The sequence below is a fragment of the Salvia miltiorrhiza genome, chromosome 6 (genome assembly GCF_028751815.1).
Source record: "Salvia miltiorrhiza cultivar Shanhuang (shh) chromosome 6, IMPLAD_Smil_shh, whole genome shotgun sequence".
Classification (NCBI taxonomy): Eukaryota; Viridiplantae; Streptophyta; class Magnoliopsida; order Lamiales; family Lamiaceae; genus Salvia; species Salvia miltiorrhiza.
The window spans coordinates 29,374,496-29,392,724 of record NC_080392.1 but is presented as its reverse complement, the minus strand read 5'-3'; the positions used below and the strand labels follow the sequence as shown (position 1 = coordinate 29,392,724).

General features: G+C 34.4%; 1 protein-coding gene across 1 annotated transcript; it reads right to left on the bottom strand.

Annotated features, from left to right (window-relative positions):
• Window positions 1–16,907: 16,907 nt before the first annotated feature.
• LOC130990735 (uncharacterized protein At2g29880-like) lies at window positions 16,908–17,693 on the bottom strand. The gene is made up of 2 exons (XM_057914964.1): window positions 17,346–17,693; window positions 16,908–17,270 (listed from the first exon to the last, which is right to left on the bottom strand). Exons 1-2 carry the CDS (start codon window positions 17,691–17,693, stop codon window positions 16,908–16,910), a joined length of 711 nt encoding a protein of 236 aa, XP_057770947.1.
• Window positions 17,694–18,229: the final 536 nt, after the last annotated feature.

Below are 18,229 nucleotides of genomic sequence, written 5' to 3'. Positions count from 1 at the left end.
CATATACAAAACATATAGATTCTTAACATATAAATACATCTAACATATACAAAACAAATAACAAGTATACTTACTTGGTTTGAAGAAGAAGCCATGGCGTGAATGGATTTGAAGAAGACGAACAATAACCGTGAATTGTCCCCCAAAAATGGCGTATATGCCTTCCCTCTCTCAATTGCCGTTTTTTCCTTCTCTAATTCAAAATGACCAGCGGCTGATTTTTTCCTTCTCTCAAGTGCGGCTGCTTCTCTACCCCAATACCCTAATTTAACATAAAATATTGTGTAAATGGGCCCTACCCAATTTATCTCTCTTATCAAATCTTCAATTTTTTCAAACAAATCCCACAAAAGCCGTGCCCGCTACTACCACTAGCCGCTCGTGAGTTAATTTGCTGCAAAGCCTATAGATTCCCACCCTATAAAGCTTCACCCTTGCCAGTTGAATTGTCCAATCACAATTGAATTAGCTTTAGCTCTTCAAAATTGAAAAAAATACAACAACCATTAATATGAACTCTAATAAATAAAATTTATATATATTGTGATATAAAAACCAGTTATAAATGACATGGTACTATTATCCGCCAGTAAAAAGTATCCGCTAGAAGTAGCCGCTTAGGGTTTCTTTCACGCGGCTAATTCTAGCGGATACGAATTACTGGCGGATAAGTATGTGGTAGGCTCTCTAATATTGTACTGTTTCATAATATATGATTATATATTTTTTTATCCAACATTTTCTATTATTTTATGTGTTAGGCTATATTAATTCATGTTAAATAAAATAAAATAAAAAATTCGAGACTTATTACACCACTATAATCCAAATTTGTCTAAATACAAGCCTATTATGTATTTCTACTTCATAGAATATATTTTAAAAAAAGAAATACAAAATGGCGGCTTTTGGGAGCGGCTATTTTTTACTGGCGGATAATGTATACATTAGGTTCAGAATTTTTTTTTGTTTCCAAATATACTTAAAGTACAATTTTTTACATCCTCGTATTACTGTTTTATTATACACAAACTTACCTTCATTATTTTCAAACTTAGGGCATTATACGTCAATCATCTTACAATAATTGCACATTTATCTGGTTTTGTGCATTTTTAACTACCTATCTTACACATTTTCTTACACAATTGTACTTGTGTAAGAAAAGTGTAAGAACTTTTACAAAAAACCAAGCAAGCCATCACCATCAAGTGTACTTTTCGGTCTTTGACTTTCAAAGTGGGTAGTTTTGTAAGATATTATTGATGTGGGTAGATTTAATTCCAGCCCTTTTAATATAGTATAGATATAGATTTTCCAATTCCAACACATTTCAATTTACACTTATAAATTGAAACAATATACTTCATCCATCCCTCAAACGTTCCTCTCTTTGTATTTTAGTTCATTCCTAAAATATTTTTCTTACTTATTTTTAGAAATAATTTCACTAACTTTTATCTTTACAATCTTCACTTTTTGTGGGATCTATTCTTCACTTTTTAAATATATAATTAATTTTTATTAAAATCCGTATCAACTTTCTGTAGATAGTAGGGGGACTGAGGAGTATCATATATATCTATATACTTACTCCCTCCGTCCCACGAATCATGACACATTTTCTTTTTTGGGCCGTCCCACGAATCTTGACACGTTTCCATTTTGGGTATAATTATTACCTTCTCTCTCCTACTTCACTTTTATTACTCTCTCTCTTCTATTTTATCACTTTTATTACCTTCTCTCTCTTACTTTATTACTTTTATATTTTATTAACTACACACTTAAAATATTAATTTATAATTCCTTAATTCTCGTGCCGAATTTAAATGTGTCAAGATTCGTAGGACGGATAGAGTAGAAGTTAATTATCAAGTCATTCAAAAGAAATAACCACCCAATAACAAATTTAACTTTGAAAATGAGTCCAAAACAAAGCAGTAGGAATAGAGATAAATAAAATAATGACACGTTATAACATTGCTGACCACTTTCCACCATCTGGAAAATGTACTTTTTCCATTTTGTCCAATTCTTCAGTACTATTCCAATCAATCCAGCATCCCTTTCTCGATTCAAACTTCTGATTGGCCGATTCCATTCATGCATACATAACTCTCGGAAATGTAATTAATTTTGAGTTCAATTCCTTAAAGTTGGCAATAAACTGTGCATTACCATGATGCATGTTTCCCTTATTTTATTTAACAACATCTATTATATAATAGGATTAAGCCTTAACCTATGTGGCATATCTAGAATTTCACCATTTTAAAATTTACCATATATAATCTTCATCATTTATTAATTAATAACTATTACATTCTATCTAAAGATTTATTAATCTTAATAAATACTATTATATAATAGGATTAAGCCGTAACCTATGTGGCATATCTAGAATCTCACCATTTCAAAATTTATCATATATAATCTTCATTATTTATTAATTAATATCTATTACATTCTATCTAAAGATTCATTAATCTTAATAAATATAATTAATAATAAATGTATATATATATAATAATATTAACTTACATATAATCTAAATTAATAAATTTTACTATTATTTATTTTCTCTCGATAAAAATTAGATTTACATGTCTGAGAAGAAAAAAATTATAATTTATATACAATAAATTATTTTAATTGAATGTTAGTGATTAGATGTATATTTGTTATTAATTTTATATTTCTCAAAAGTGTATATATTATATGTATATGTTGCAATATATTATACTGTATGAATTATATATATATATATATATATATATATATATATATAATATTTATCTTCTTAATTTTCAATAAAATCAATTTTAAATTGAGTTTGAATTGAGACATGCACGTGTATGTAAATTATAAACGGGTTCGGTCATTGATTTACATGTTTTAATAATAAGGCAAAAATTTCATAACCTGATTACTTTAAAACAAAATCTTATTTTATGTCTATCAAAATAATTAAAATTTTATTTTTATTTTTTATAAAATATATCCGTACATTTTATTTGTATAGGGAAGAAAAATATATTTTTCATATCTAAAAACTTTATTTGTTTCAGTTTCGTCAATAATAATAATAATAATAATAATAATAATAATAATAATAATAATAATGATAATAATAATAATAATAATAATAATAATAATAATAATAATAATAATAATAATAATAATAATAATAATAATAATAATAATAATAATAGATAAATTATGAAATTAGAAATGCATAAATGAAGAATTTAGATAAAGAACAATAGAGGATATGATGTTAAAATACATTACAAATATTTAATTATGTATTAAATTTATAATAATCTCAATCGAGTGAAGAATTCATATAAATCACCTCATTTCACATTGATTTTTTTTATAAGGTTTCACTAAAATGAAACTTATACAAGAAGAAGCTCTTGCTCTCCAAATTAAAAATCTATATATAATTAGCGGAATGATTGAGACTAATACAATTTGAATATCTCCAAGCGAGATGATTCCCGAAACTCAATTAAATGATGATACTCACAAGTTAAATTTGTTCTTTCAAACTCTAAACGAGATGATTCTTGGAACCCAATTATAATATTTGAAGCTAATAATGCATAAAAGTTTGTCAAGATTTTTTCAAGTTACATACAAAATGATGTTTACAAGTTAGTTATGATATTAGAAGCTTACAAGTTCCATATTCGACGGGCTGAAATATATTTGTTTAGAAGTAGTTATAATCCTAGAAGCTTAAGATGATAATGATCTTTAAAGCTGCACACGAGATAATTTTTGTAACTTAGTTGTGGTCGTTAAAAGTTCAAATGAGATGATACCCACAAGTTAAATTTATTAACTCCAAACGAGATGATTCTCGGAACCTAATTATAGTATTTGAAGCTAATAATGCATAAAATTTTGGGCAAAATTTTTTAAGTTCCATACAAAATGATGTTTACAAGTTAGTTATGATGTTGGAAGCTCCAAATCATATAATCTCACAAGTCAACTTTGAGTTTTGAAGCTTCAAATAGTGGTGTTAAAAAAATTGACGCATAAAAACTCATTTTTTGTATTTTAAAGTCTACACGAGATGATGCTCAAAAGTTTAGTGTTCAAACGTTAGATATCGTCTTTCAGGCGATAGATGATAATATGATCCTACATAGTTTGAGTCAGGGGATTTTTTTAGGACAATAACTTATGTTGATTTGAAAATTATGATAAAAACTTTCGGACTTGTAAAAATAGGACACTAATTAATAAGCGTCGTAAAAATAGGACATTTCTCGGCCGATAATTGGCCAAAAAATGTCATGCGGTGGCCGAGAAATGTCCTGCGGATGCAACACTTATTAATTAGTGTCCTATTTTACTGTAAAAAAAATTAGTGTCCTATTTTTACAAGTCCGAAAGTTATTGTCTTAATTTCCAAATCAATCTAAGTTACTGTCCTAAAAATCCCTCGAACTCTACATAGTTTAGACGAGATGATGCTCAGATGAAAATCTTCAATCTTATATCGACCTTTTCCAAAACATTATTAAATAAAAATTTATATAAAAATAATATTTATTATTCTAATAAAAAATTAACATTTAATTAAAAAATATGGTTCAGAATAATATAATTTCAATTATATTACCTTAAATTAAATAAATTTAAAAATAATTTATATATAAATAATTGCTTATATAAAAATAATATTATATAATTTAAATAATAATATAAAATAACTACCCGTCGAATTTCGACGGGTTATACACTAGTATTAAGATAAATAAGAGAGTTGAACAATAATGTTTACCAAATCTTTTATGCTCCCCACTCGATTTGAACAATAATCAATATATAATACGATTAAGGATTCGTGCGCTCTCCTTAATCCGGGGTCCTACGTGGCCTATCTAAGAATTCAAGATTTAAAATCCCTTCAATTCTAGAGCCTCTAGCTCAATTCTCTATCGCTGATGTGGCAATATAATTCCACATCAATTATTATTATTTTATATATATTATTTAATTAAGTTAAACATTGTAAAATCATTTGATGATCCACCGATACCCACAATTTGTCTTCTCTTCCCTTCTCCACGCCGACCACCACCTCCATTTTTCTCTCCGCGACGATTCGACCCACCAGCCGATGCCACCTCCATTTTCCCCTCCCTCTGCCGGCGATTCGATTCACCGGCCGCAGCCGCGATCTGCCACCTTTCGCCGCTCCGCTAGAGATCTGCCCTTCCACCTTCTTCGATGCCACCTCCATTTTTCCCTCCCTCCCCCGGCGATTCGACTCACCGGCCGCATTCCACCGGGATTCGCCGCGATGAGATCTGCCCCTTCCACAGTTCCACCTTCCCCTTACAATCGCCGGAAGAAAGAAGAAGAATTCGCAGAAGCCCTCTTTTCGTATCTGCAAATTTGGGGGTTTCCCATTTTCCCCATTTTTTGCTTTTCGTAGAATTCGCCGCGGTTCCTCTCGATGCTCGAATGCGCGCCTCCGCCCCGAGCTCCGCCGCTGTGGATCAGTCCTTTGCCGCGGCGATCCTCTACTCACCCGGCACCACCGGGTGAGTAAAGGGAGCCCTGCTTACATACCGAAATTTGATCGCATTGGTGCCAGGGCTGTATCACAACTGGTGGGACCTCCCACCGCTGCATTCTGCTTCGCCGGACCACCTGCGCCGGCGCCCTCCGCGATCTGCCGTGATTCTTGGTATGTATTAATTAGTTTCCTGATTTAATTCCTACACAGCCATTGTAAATATAGAATGATTATAGTTAAGTTTAGAAAGATTTGTCTTTGGAAAGTTGTTTAATAATGGAAACTTAAAACCTAGATTTTGAGCTATAAGTTTCTTAGTTAATAGTGATTTACGCCGCATACTTTTCTTCTCCTTTATTGTGTTTCTTCTTCTTTGTTTGAGAATCGACTAAGTCGACGGAGTTGATCTTCTCTGCCGCGACTATAGGCCGTTCTTGAGCCCGAAAATCGTTCGACGATGCGCAGTTGTCCCGTCGGCTCGAGTCCAAGGTAACCTTTTTCCTCTTTTGTTGTGTTTCGTTTGCAGTGATTTTTTTCTGCATTAGATTGATTTCTCTCTGTATTTCTCCAAATTGCAGCACCCAAATCGAATATTTTTGGCTTCCTTTCATCTACAATTGTAAGTGGGTGCTCTTCTTGAATCTTGACTCAATTTGGTGGCTATGTGTAAATTAGTTGCTTTGCATGTCGAAATTGTAATGATTCTGAGTTTTTTGTGGGGTGGATTTAATTTGTAATTAAGAAGATTCTTTTGTGATATTGGATTCCAATTTGTTCGCGATCTGTTTGTGGAATTGGGAGGATGGGCGTTTGTGCATGGGTCGAAGCCAGAAGGATGTTTTCATTCAGCAATCCTGTATTTCAAGGTTTTGATTTGGTTGCTTAATTTTGTGCTTTTTGGGGTTGATTGTTTGGGTGTTTGCGAGAATCTCAAATTTTGAATTTGTTGATGTTTTTTCTGCTCAAATTTCTATGTTGTTCCTTTTCTCCAACTTGGAAATGATTGAATTTTGAGATTTAGTTTTTACGAATATAAATGCAATTTTATTATTGTGCTTTTTGTGGGATTGATAATTGATTCTTCTGAATTTTAATTATTTTCATAGTTAGTTAATATTTATGAATTTTATATGTGGTTGAATAGGAAGCAGTGAGGCATGGTTCGATCCTGATGGATTGATTAATTCAGATGGAGAAGATGAATTTTATAGTGTTCAAGATGGTTAGTTTTTAGCCATTTTTTACCCTTTTCTTGATTAAAAAATAATAATACTGCACTTGTGTTTATTTATGATGTTATACATTGTTGACTTGATTTAAAATGTTGCAGATGTATCTCAAACTGGATCAAATTAAGAAGAATTCGAAAGGGAGGTTTAAACAAGAGTGATTTATTTGACTGAATTTAATGTTCTTGACCTTCTTGATTGAATCGATAATATGTGTGTGTGTGTGTGTGTGAATTGGTTTCATTTTTTATGGTGTGCGTGGTGTACTTATAGATTTAATTATGTAGTTTTGAGGAGCTGTATTGGTGCTTAACATGTTGCGGTATATAAAAATTTAGGAGTTCCATAAGTGCAGTTTCTTCTGTTACCATGCGAAATATGTTACTTATATTTGAACAATAAATTCAAATAATGACCTAGATAAACTCCCTTACTAGAAACTGTTCTAGAGACAAACAAACAAATTCTAAATCCTTCACTACTTTTTAGTATACTTTGTGAAATAGTTGAATTATATCCACCAACAATTCTACATTATTACAAAAAAATTGCATGATTCCCATGTAAAGGCACCAAATATGCATCACAAAATAATGCATAACATCATAAATAATTCACTAATAATGTATAACATCAGAAATAGAAATCTATACAAAATAATTTAAACTAAAGTAATAAGTCTGAGAAAGTTAAGACGAGAAAAGTTGTTTGTGATGACTAATAAAAAATGGAAAGTCTTGGGAGCATTTCTTATTGTGATGTTAAAAAGAAGGAATCAACATAAATATTTGATGTTTCGGTAATGGGTGGCGGGAATTCGACGGGTAGTGGGTGGTGAGTATATTTGACGGGTAGCGAGTTGGTGGATATTCGATGGGCGGCGGGTATTCGCGAGTTGCGGGTATGGGTGGCAAATAGTAGTGTACACGAAGTTGAAAATTTCTCTAAAATTTGCTGCAGTTTCGTGGTGATTTATTTATTGGGTGTTTTATTGCAGGATGTCGACGCCGAGAAGAAGCAACGCCCCTACCTCTCAAGCCTGGCGGATATCCGACGGGTAGCGGGTATCCGCGGATTGCGGATATGGGTGACAAATAGTAGTGGATGGCAAATAATTTTTTCGAATATACGAATATAACGTTTTGCTAAGTCATGTAAAGGATGAAAGTCCTCTTTAATTTATTTTTTTATTTTAGTTTGATATTTAATGAATACCTATGTCATGTTAATACTTATTTTATTCAATAATATTCATCATTTATAAATATATTATGAAAAGGATGTGATTTTTTTATTTATAAACTATAATATCAAATAATACCCGTCGAAATTGGACGGGTTACACACTAGTTCCTTAAATACTACCATAATGATAGAGTTAGCAAAAGTGGAGGCATTACTCACAAGATTTTAATAAAATCAAGGTAGGTTCCTATTAGTTAGATCCGTTCAAATATTCCGCTAAGTCTACTCGTTTAAGCTCTTCCCCTCCTCCCCTAAAAAAAGTTAAACAATGATATACTATAAGATTGTCCTTATCTACTAGCTCTTACCATAGTCGATACATTTAAAGTAATTAATCCACGGCACTAAATTATCCTTAACCTTATCCACGATGACAAGCAACTTGAAATAGAAATAATCCTTGTTCTACATAAAGCTATCATTCCCCAAGAAATCATGGGGATTTTAGGTATGCTAGGCGCACATTCATGTTCCTCCTACATTAGCAGGTAGTGTCAGGATTAATACTTTTCTTCCTGTCAAAGTAGTTTGAATGTGAAAGTGAAACTAATGTTCGATTAAAAGATCAATACATCTATGCAGGAAGAAAAGCATTAATCCTGACACTACCCACAAATTAGTTTTATCGAAAAAAATTTGATTTATTGAATTTATTTTTTAAAATAAAAATAGAATTTAATTATTTTATGATATTATTTACATTGTACTTTTTTTCGAAGCGCTGCTCAGCGCAGCCCTGCCCCGGAAGCGTTGCTTAGCGCTTTCTTGCCCAGTAGCGTTGCCCCGAAGTTTTGGAGTCCGCCTCCGCCCTTCCCTGCGTTGTTTTGGTTGATGCTTCCCTTTGCGTTGTTTGCTCCCTTTTTGCGAGAGTTTAGATGTTTTTTTCCCGTTTCTTGGGCTCTCGTTTTTTAGGCTCATCTCCTTGTTTGCACCTGTGCTTTCAAGGTTTTTTCCAAACTTCTTTTTTCAATAAAATTTCCATTTCAGCAATTACATTGTACTTTTTTATTTTAATTTTTTGCATTTTTTTTATTTTTTATTTAATTTTTAATAAAAATGAAAAAGTTACCAAAATATTGTAAAAAAAAATAACTATAATGTAAAGAATACAATAAAATATATTTTTATTTTAAAAAATAAATTAAATTATTTTCTATTTAATTAAATTATGGATTATCACAAATATGTGACCAAATAAATTAAAATTCGCATCACTCCTAATGAAAAAAAGATGTTGGAAAAAGTAAATGTTCGTTTTCCCCTTAAATTGAGAAAGAAGGAAAAGTGGAAAAAGTTATTGTTTGCGATTTGAGCCCTCTCACAGTGACCAACTGAACCCAATCCCTTCTGACAATTGTAAATGCGTGTCATTCAGTGGTGTACAGGGGCTGGATGGACTCACCATCTTAACATCCTCCACGTGTCGACGTACAAATTGCCGGTTCATTCCATCTTTTTTTTTTTTTTTTGTAAAGGTAAAAGAACTTTTATTTCATAAGAGTACAAGGGTTACTCAATCCCATAAAAAAATATAGGAAAGAAGAAAAAAAGAAAAATGCCGGAAGACAATACAAAATGAGGAGAGTTTTGCGGGAAAGCATTTTAGGGGGTCGCCAAACCACTCATTGGAAGTGTAGCAAAATATATCGGGCTTCATTGCTTTAATTCATTTCCAAGTGCAAAAAATAATATCTTCCACCGTCCTAGAAATATCAGGGATTTCTTTAGAGAAGACTCTCTTATTTTTAATTTTTCAGATCTTTCAACAAGTACATTGTCATATAATATTAAAGATTGCCTTTCTCACTTTGTATTCACTCATCTCAACAAACTCACAGAAATGATCAAATATCGAAGATGAGGAAACGAAGGGAATTTTCAGCCAACTGCAAATAGAGTTCCAAACCAGCTTCATATGTTGTGCTTTACCCACCTAGGATCATGCCGCATGGAATTTATTTTTTCTTTTTTTTGAAGGAAACGTGGAATTTATTTTTAATTACATAAAATAGGAAAAAGGCTTACCACAGTTGAATTATCAGCCCTCGAGAGACACGGCTTCCGAGACACATGGATGCATATAGGGATGTCAATCGGGCCAACCCACTCAGTTTCGGGCCAGCCCATTCGGTTTCGGGTTATTTTCGGTTCGGGCTAGTCGGTTTTTTTATTTTTCGGGCTAAAATTTTTCGACCCTAACCCTAACCCACTCGGTTTCGGGCTAGCCCGTTCGGGCCCGCAAGTTTTACGATTTTTTTATATGTTTTTTTATATATAAATAATCATATTCTTTTAATAAAAATATGTCGTATTTTTTAAATCAAGACAATTCGCTTTATTTTAGATACAAAAATTAGTATTTTTTTAGCATAAGTTTACATAATATCTAACTTTAATTTCGTTTTGATCAAAATTGTATATAGATTTAATATAAATTACTATCTTTCTTTGACTTTTATATCATAGATGTTTGTTATTAACCGTTGGAAAAAATCAAAACATATTCTACATGCATCAAAATGTTATTATTGAATTAAAAAGTAAAGTATTAAAGTTTAAAAATCAATTATTAAGAATGTGTTCGGTTAATCGGGCCAACCCACTCGGTTTTCGGGCCAACCCTATCGGGCTCGGGCTATTTTCGGTTCGGGCCATTCGGGCTAAATTTTTTTCGGGCTAAAAATTTTCAGCCCTAACCCACCTTTTTTATCGGTCTATTCGGGTCGACCCGTCGGTTTCGGGCTTTTTTGACATCCCTAGATGCATATTTTCTTTTCCATTGGTCATGGTAATTTTAGTCTCCCTCGTTCACAAAATACATTATCATTTTTAAAAGATAAGAATTTTATAAATTCATTGAATATGTATAAGTAAAATAATAAACTCATCTAAATAATATATCTCCTTTCATCCCACTAAATATGACCACTACTTATATGCACGATTATTAAAAAGAAAAGTGCTTAAAGATTAAAAGTAATAAAAATAGTAGAGCCCATAGCTTTTTATGAGATAAATAATTTATTTTTTTTAGGATTGATTATTTATAATGAGACAGAGAAAGTATACAAGAGAAGTTTTTTTATCTATTTTTCTACTCTTTTTTTCTCTTTTGTACCACTAATTTTTCATCTTTTTTCTTTCTTTTTTATATTTTAATGTTTTTAAGTTAAAATATTTTATTTTTTCTTTCTTCACTAAAATTTTACAACATTTTATTTATGTTTGCGTATGAAAATATTTAATTATTTATTATGACACGTAATACTCTATAATAATAATGCGTAATGCTAATTTTCATTATTGAATAATTTTTAAATTTATTCAATAACTATAATTATCATTATACTTTATACAAAGTATAAAGTTGAAAATTTAGACTTTGAAATTCAGGATTTTCGTAAGTAATTGATGTGGATTATTTTATTTTATTTTCAAATCATATTTTGATTTTGTTTAATATTTATACCCCCTCCGTCTCACGAATCTTGATATGTTTCTAAATATAGTACTCCCTCCGTCCCAATAAAAGTGGCCACATTTCTATTTTGGTTTGTCCCATTAAAAGTGGTCACTTTCTTAAAATGAAAATGTTTATTAATTGATTAGTCCAATTAAGTAATTTAGTTAAAAGTTCTAATTAGAACCCATTTAGAGAGAGAGAGAGCAGGGGGACGAATTCAGAAAGGAAAAGAGGGAGGAGCAGAGGGCGGTGACCGACGCCGGCACCGCTGCGCCTTCCAGCGCCCCCCGTGAACAGAGCAAAGAGAGGGAATAGATCGAGCAAAGGAGAGAGAGTTAGAGGGAGAACAGAGAGGATCGGCTCTCTCGTCGCCTCCACCTCCGCCGCCCTCGTGTCGTCCCCGGCTTCATACTCGCCGCCTCTGCCCTCGCCGCTTCCACTGTTGCCCCCCTCTCCCCCCTTCTTCCTCCATCTGTTTCTCGTTGACTACACACACATACACAAAATCACACTGCTCATCCTAAATTTGGAGTCACGCCACCGCCTGGTTTCTGTAACTCCGGCGATGATTGCCGTCTATGCGAGTCACACCGGTCTTCTACCCAGTCTGAATCCGCCGCCGTCTCCGGAGTTCGTCCGCCTCTATAGGTGTGCGTACAGAGCGAATTTCTTTGTTTTTTTTTCAATTTTTTTTCCAATTTTTTTTTCCAGATCCCCTAATTTCTTGTATTCACTCAGAAAATAGAGAATAGAATGGAACGAATGCAGATCCCCTACAATTGTTCTAGAATTTCTTATGTTGCCTTTAATTAGCTTTTGTTGGTTGCATAGATTTGGTTGCACAAATTTCATTTTCAGATTTCCATTTTTTCCTTGTTTACGCTAGGTTTATGGTTGAAGAAATAGATGGAAGAAAGTAATTATCTCATTAAACTTGGTGGACCACACTCAATTAACTCATAACAATAAGTTTCTTAATCTTCGTGTCCAAATAAAAGTGGTCACTTTTATTGGGACGGAGGGAGTAACAATTAGCTAAATACTAAGGGCGTGTTTGATATTGGCTAATACACTATATTAGCTAATTTAGTACAGATTAGTCTAGTGTTTGGTATTATTTAGTAATAATGCGGATGACCCGGTTTAATCCCACGACCCAGTATTATTAATCCAGATTTCTTAGGATTAATAATACCACCTTCCCCCTAGGATTAACTTAAACCAGGATATTCTGTATTTAGCCATGATAGCAAACATTAACTCAGTATTAATAATCTGTCATTATCCACACTAAATATCCTGGTTATAAATTATCCTACATAATCATTTACTGAAAATCAAACGAGCCCTAAAGGTTCTTAATTACTTTTCTCTCTCATACTTTATCACTTTATTATCTCTCTCTCTCCTACTTTATCATATTCTCTCTCATACTTTATTACCTCTCTCTCCTACTTTATCACATTTCATCTCCTACTTTATCACTTTTATACTTTATTACCTACACACTTAGGGGGGTGTATTCGTTGTGGATTTCCACAGACTTTAAAAAGTCCATGGATTTTAAATTCTATGGAATTCACATAGATTCCAGACGACTTTCAAAGAATTCGTGGTTGGATTTCACCCCGATTTTCATTGATTTTCGAAGAATTTGGGGGATAATTCTGGAATTGAAATCCATGATGCCAACGCCCGCTGAGTCCCAGCACCGCTGGAAACCCAGCGAGCGCTGGGACCAAATAACTACTATATAAAGGGCCAGCGAGCGCTGGTGCCCTAATTTTTTTCATTCTTCTCCTCTCCAGCGCCGCTCCAGAACCTCCCCCTAAAAAAATCACCTTCAACTACAATTCTTTCATACCACTACCCTCTAAAATCACCTTCAACGATATAATGGTCTGAACGAAGAACGCAAACGTCGGTAGAGAGGAGCTTACTTTGAGTGAAAGGTATGAATGTCCATTTGAATTGCAAAGCGAATTAGAGGGAGAAATATTTAAGAAATTTAACTCGAACTATATTACTCCTCCGCATTACTTGGATTGGGAGTTGATTACTGATTTGAATCTTGAGCGGCAAGTTGGTTTGTATTTGAAGAATCTAGGGATGAAATGGTATGCTAAAAATATTGAATTTTCTGGGTATGATCCTCTATGTTATGAATTTATGACTACTGTGGAAATGGCTGGTGATATTAAATGGATTAAAGTTAGGATGTATGAGCGAGAGTATCGCATTAGTTTGGCTAGAATGAAAGCTGTTTTTTGGTTTCAGTATTGGTGGATTATCTGATAAAACTCGGGGATGGAATGTTAATCAAGCGTGGAATCGATTGACTGACTGTGATAATTGAGATAGTTCGGGTATGCCTAGTGGGTACATTAAGGATCCGGCGTTGGCTATTGTTCATAAATTTCTTGCATATAATGTGTCTGGAAAGGAGCAGGCGAATAAGGTGAATGCAGTTGAGGTATTTTTGCTGGAGTGTGCTTTAGATGGCACAAAAGTGTGCATCTCACAGTTTATTTGGGCTGCTATGATTCGGGCGAAGAAGCGCCCTACTGCCCATGCTTCTTTCGCTACTATTATCACTGGTTTGGCACACAAGAATGGAGTTCTTGCTGCGACAGAAGAGCCTCAGCATGGTCAGGATGAGCTGGATGGTGAGTACATTAATTATGATGAGCTCAGAGCAGCTCAATTGATTTCTGACCGATACACGCTGGTTCCTCATGAGAAGAGGAGTTGTGTAGTTAACTACATACACGCCGAGATTGCAGCAGGCCGTCGTCCCCGCATTGATCCTGGTGCCGGTCCATCTGGGACCGCCGGTGATGATGAAGAAGAGGAGAACGAAGAAGAAGCTGAAGAGGAAGCCGAAGAGGCAGAGGAAGAAGACGAGGGGAATGGAGAGCGAGCAGCTGGTGGTTCAATGTCGAGAGACTACCATCAGCAGGTTCAGAATGATCTCACATCATTCCGTGCACACTTTGATTCATCCATGGGAGCATTCCGAGCTCATTTTGACTCATCGATGACATCAATGAGGGATGATATGAATGCTCGCTTTGATGCACAAGACCAGCAGATTGCCGAGCTGCAGCGCCAGTGGGATTCTTGGAGACCACGTTTCTGAGTTTTTATATTAATGTTGACATTGTTTTATGAGTTTGGATAATTTTATCTTTTGAACAATGATTAATGTTTGTTTTCACCAATTATGTTTGCATTTGATTCATGAGTTTCATGTTTTCAATACATTTTAATCATGTTATTATATTTTTATGATCATACAATTTTACATGAATATAACGTATGAGCTCCAGCGGCCGCTGGAGCTCTTATTCAGAATGCACGAATTTTGGGATTTTACTCAAATTCCAAACAAATACCCCCTAATTCATGCTCAATTCCGTGGAATTCATCAAATTCCCAACTAATACACCCCTAATTTTATAATTCATGCTCAATAAAATCAACCAATATCCATTAAAAAAATATCTAAAAATAACGTCAACATCCATAAAAAATCCAACATTGAAAAATAAAACGTTAATTCAACGACATCCATCAAAACACCTCCCTAACTATTATCTTCGGTCTCCGCCTATGTGTCTTGATCGGTTTCAGTTATGTGTCTATTTTCCCACATAGCATTAGCAATACTTGCTCTCCATGCATTAGCTTCATTCCTCTGAGATAGCTGGCTTTGAGAAAGATAATCCAAAATGTCCGCATCGTTCTCAACATCTGCTGCAACATTTCCTTCTTCAACATCGACTGGAAATTCATCAGAACGACACTCCTTTCGGAGAAAGTTATGCAATCCAGCACAAGCCAAAACTAACTCTGCTTGTGTCTGAAAAGGGAACTGAGGAGCTGTTTTGAAAATTGTGAAACATGATTTGAAGATTCCAAAAATGTGTTCAATCACGTTTCGCAATGATGCGTGTCGAAGATTGAACAACTCATCTGCATTTCTTGGATTACGACCGTCACCACCGAAATCTTTGAGATGATATCGAACGCCACGTAACGGAGCCAAAAACTGACGACGATTAGCAAATCCACAATCTACTAGAAAAATATTTACCTTGAGGCACGTGGAGTCCATTTGGTCTAGACAACGCATCACTTAAAATTTTGGAATCATGGGCTGAGCCTTCCCATCCACTAAGCACATAGATGAACTGCAAATCAAAGTTGCAAGCTGCCAAAACATTTTGCGAATTCACCCCATGACGGTTACGATAACAGCTCATGTCTTTACCTATTATCGTGGCCGGGATATGAGTGCCATCTATAGCCCCGATACAATCCTAAAATAATAGGTGAATGTGTTATACAAAAACCAAAAATATTTAATATAATACAAGAGCAGAAATATTATACCTTGAAGTAAGGATAAAATCTGGTACTTTCCCGAATTTTAGCGGGTATTGCTCCAGTCGGCTTAACCATCATGTCCGGTGCTATGGTGTTCAATGCTCTCAATATTTTGTTGAAGTTCTGACTAGTAGCAAAATGCGAACGACCAAACCTTTGACGAACGTTACAATAACGATCGTTGTGCCCTACAATGATGAGGAATGTTGCCAACATTTCTTCAACAGTTGTATATCGTGTATCATCCACATGGGCTTTCTCCCTAATGATCTGGCATAATTTGATGAAGACGTCAGGATACATTCTATACAACTGTCGAAAGTGGCTCGGATCTCCATCCATCATTCTCGTAATAAAACGGAATCCTTCCCTAGTCTTTGGTCGTCGCATCAGAGCGTTGTCAGCAGTCGGATGTAGCGTCATAATATTTCCCAATAGAGTGATAACTACCTTAGCTGCTTCCATCAGTTGCCTAACAAGATCAGAAAGTTCAATCTCCATCTCTGTTTCGATTTCATCATCAAGTTCTTCATCTATGTCTTCTTCAATTGCAATGTTAATTTTATCTTCATAATTCATGCTGCCATTTAAAACAATGAAACAATAATTGAAATAAGAATAAAAGGGACTCACAAAAAATAGCCTTTTAAAAATACTCATAAAAAACCATTCATTAATCAACAAAATAAAGTATTAAAACATAAAACCAACAAAACAATGTACTCATAAAAAGACGGTGAAACAAAAATAAAAACATAGTTCAAAAAACATGACTAAACTATCCTCTATTTCCTAGTCTTGAATTCTATCCATCTTTTGCGTTCAGGAACAGTCATTTTCATAAATCCATGTTTTTGTGACTTTGTAACAAGCAAGTCAAATGCTGTGTAGCGGTCATCTTCACTCAAATCAGGAATTTCTAATATAGCATCCCAAGTTGTAAAACTTTTTTCCTTTTCTCTTCTCTCCAGCGTAGTATCTCGTTTCACGAAGAGGCTTTCAACTCGATCCATTGTGCTAGTGACTTTTTTAATTTCTACCATGAGCTCCTGATGCGAACTATTTTCAGTGTGGCCTGAATTTGTCTCAAACTAGCCTCTGCTTCTTTTGGCGGAAGCTCTTCTCTGAGTGGACTCCACAGGCACTTCAGTGGACTCCGAAGGTGATTTGGAGCCGGATCATCTTCACCCAGTACTACAAACGCCTCATTAGCAGCATCGTAATTCAACTCCTCTATGAGCGGACCTCTACTTTCATCAACTCCTATTGTCCTAGCATCAGTAGCACTGCTCACTCCAATTGCGTTTCTTCCTACAGCTACACCGTTTCCAACAGCAAGCCTCAATTCATCATAATCCGAAAAACTCCCAGTGCGTAAGTATGCATCTTTTGGGTGAGCCTAAAAACATAAATAAGAAAATTATTAATTAACTATATTATTTAAATTATAAAAAATAATTGATAACAAATTTACCTCTATATACGCATCCCATACTTCATCTGGGGCCGTGAATTTTTTGGTGTCGTTGTCATAACCAAAACCAGAGTTAAACTTCAAGAGTGTTGAATACGCATTCCAACGGCTCTTAAACCATTTGATACGACTTTGGTAGTGATTATAATTTTTATTGGACCTAAGTTTTTCATTGAGAACAGGCAATATCCTTTCTTCTACTGTTGCTTTGCTAAATATACCACTATTATCGCGCCATCCCCTAATTGCAAATTCAGCCAGAATTCGTAACAAGGCATCACTTTGTTCCTGCGTCCATGCTTCATACACTGCCCTTTTTTTGGAATCTTGTGGTTGAGAGTCTCCCATAATAATATTACTAGACACCGAACAGTACTATATGAATGAATAAAAATAAAAAATAAAAAACATCAACAAAAAACTAAAATCAACTCACATGCAATAGAAACATAGCATACAGTTGCTAACAATTTATAAAGGTACAAGATTCATGCTATAGAAAAATTGCATAATTAAAATACTATGAAGATATAAAATTTATGAAAAAATACCTGGCTAAAAGCTAATATAGAACCCTGAACTTGTATTCTTTTTTGAAGGGCTGTAGGCGTCCGTCGAATGTGAGAGGGGAAAAAAATCGAAGAGGGGTATTTAAAGGCGTTGCTGGGCTGGGCTGCCTGGGCCCAGCGACCGCTGCAACCCAGCGGCCGCTGGGAACCCAGCGCACGCTCAAATCCAGCGAGCGCTGGAGTTTCTCAACGGGTTCTGAGTTCCGGCGCTTGCTGGCTTCTTGGCCGCGGCCGCTGGAACTCAGCGCTCGCTCAAAACTCCATGGATTTCAATTCTCGTGGTTCTTGGCCGGATTTCGTTGTGTGTATTTTTTT

Bases quoted from the DNA above. Each gene is read 5' to 3' on its own strand.
- LOC130990735 (XM_057914964.1), bottom strand. From the start codon at position 17,693: ATGGGAGACTCTCAACCACAAGATTCCAAAAAAAGGGCAGTGTATGAA. The intron at 17,271-17,345 runs GTAAATTTGTTA...TTATGTTTTTAG, and splicing joins TATGGGATGCGTATATAGAG to GCTCACCCAAAAGATGCATA.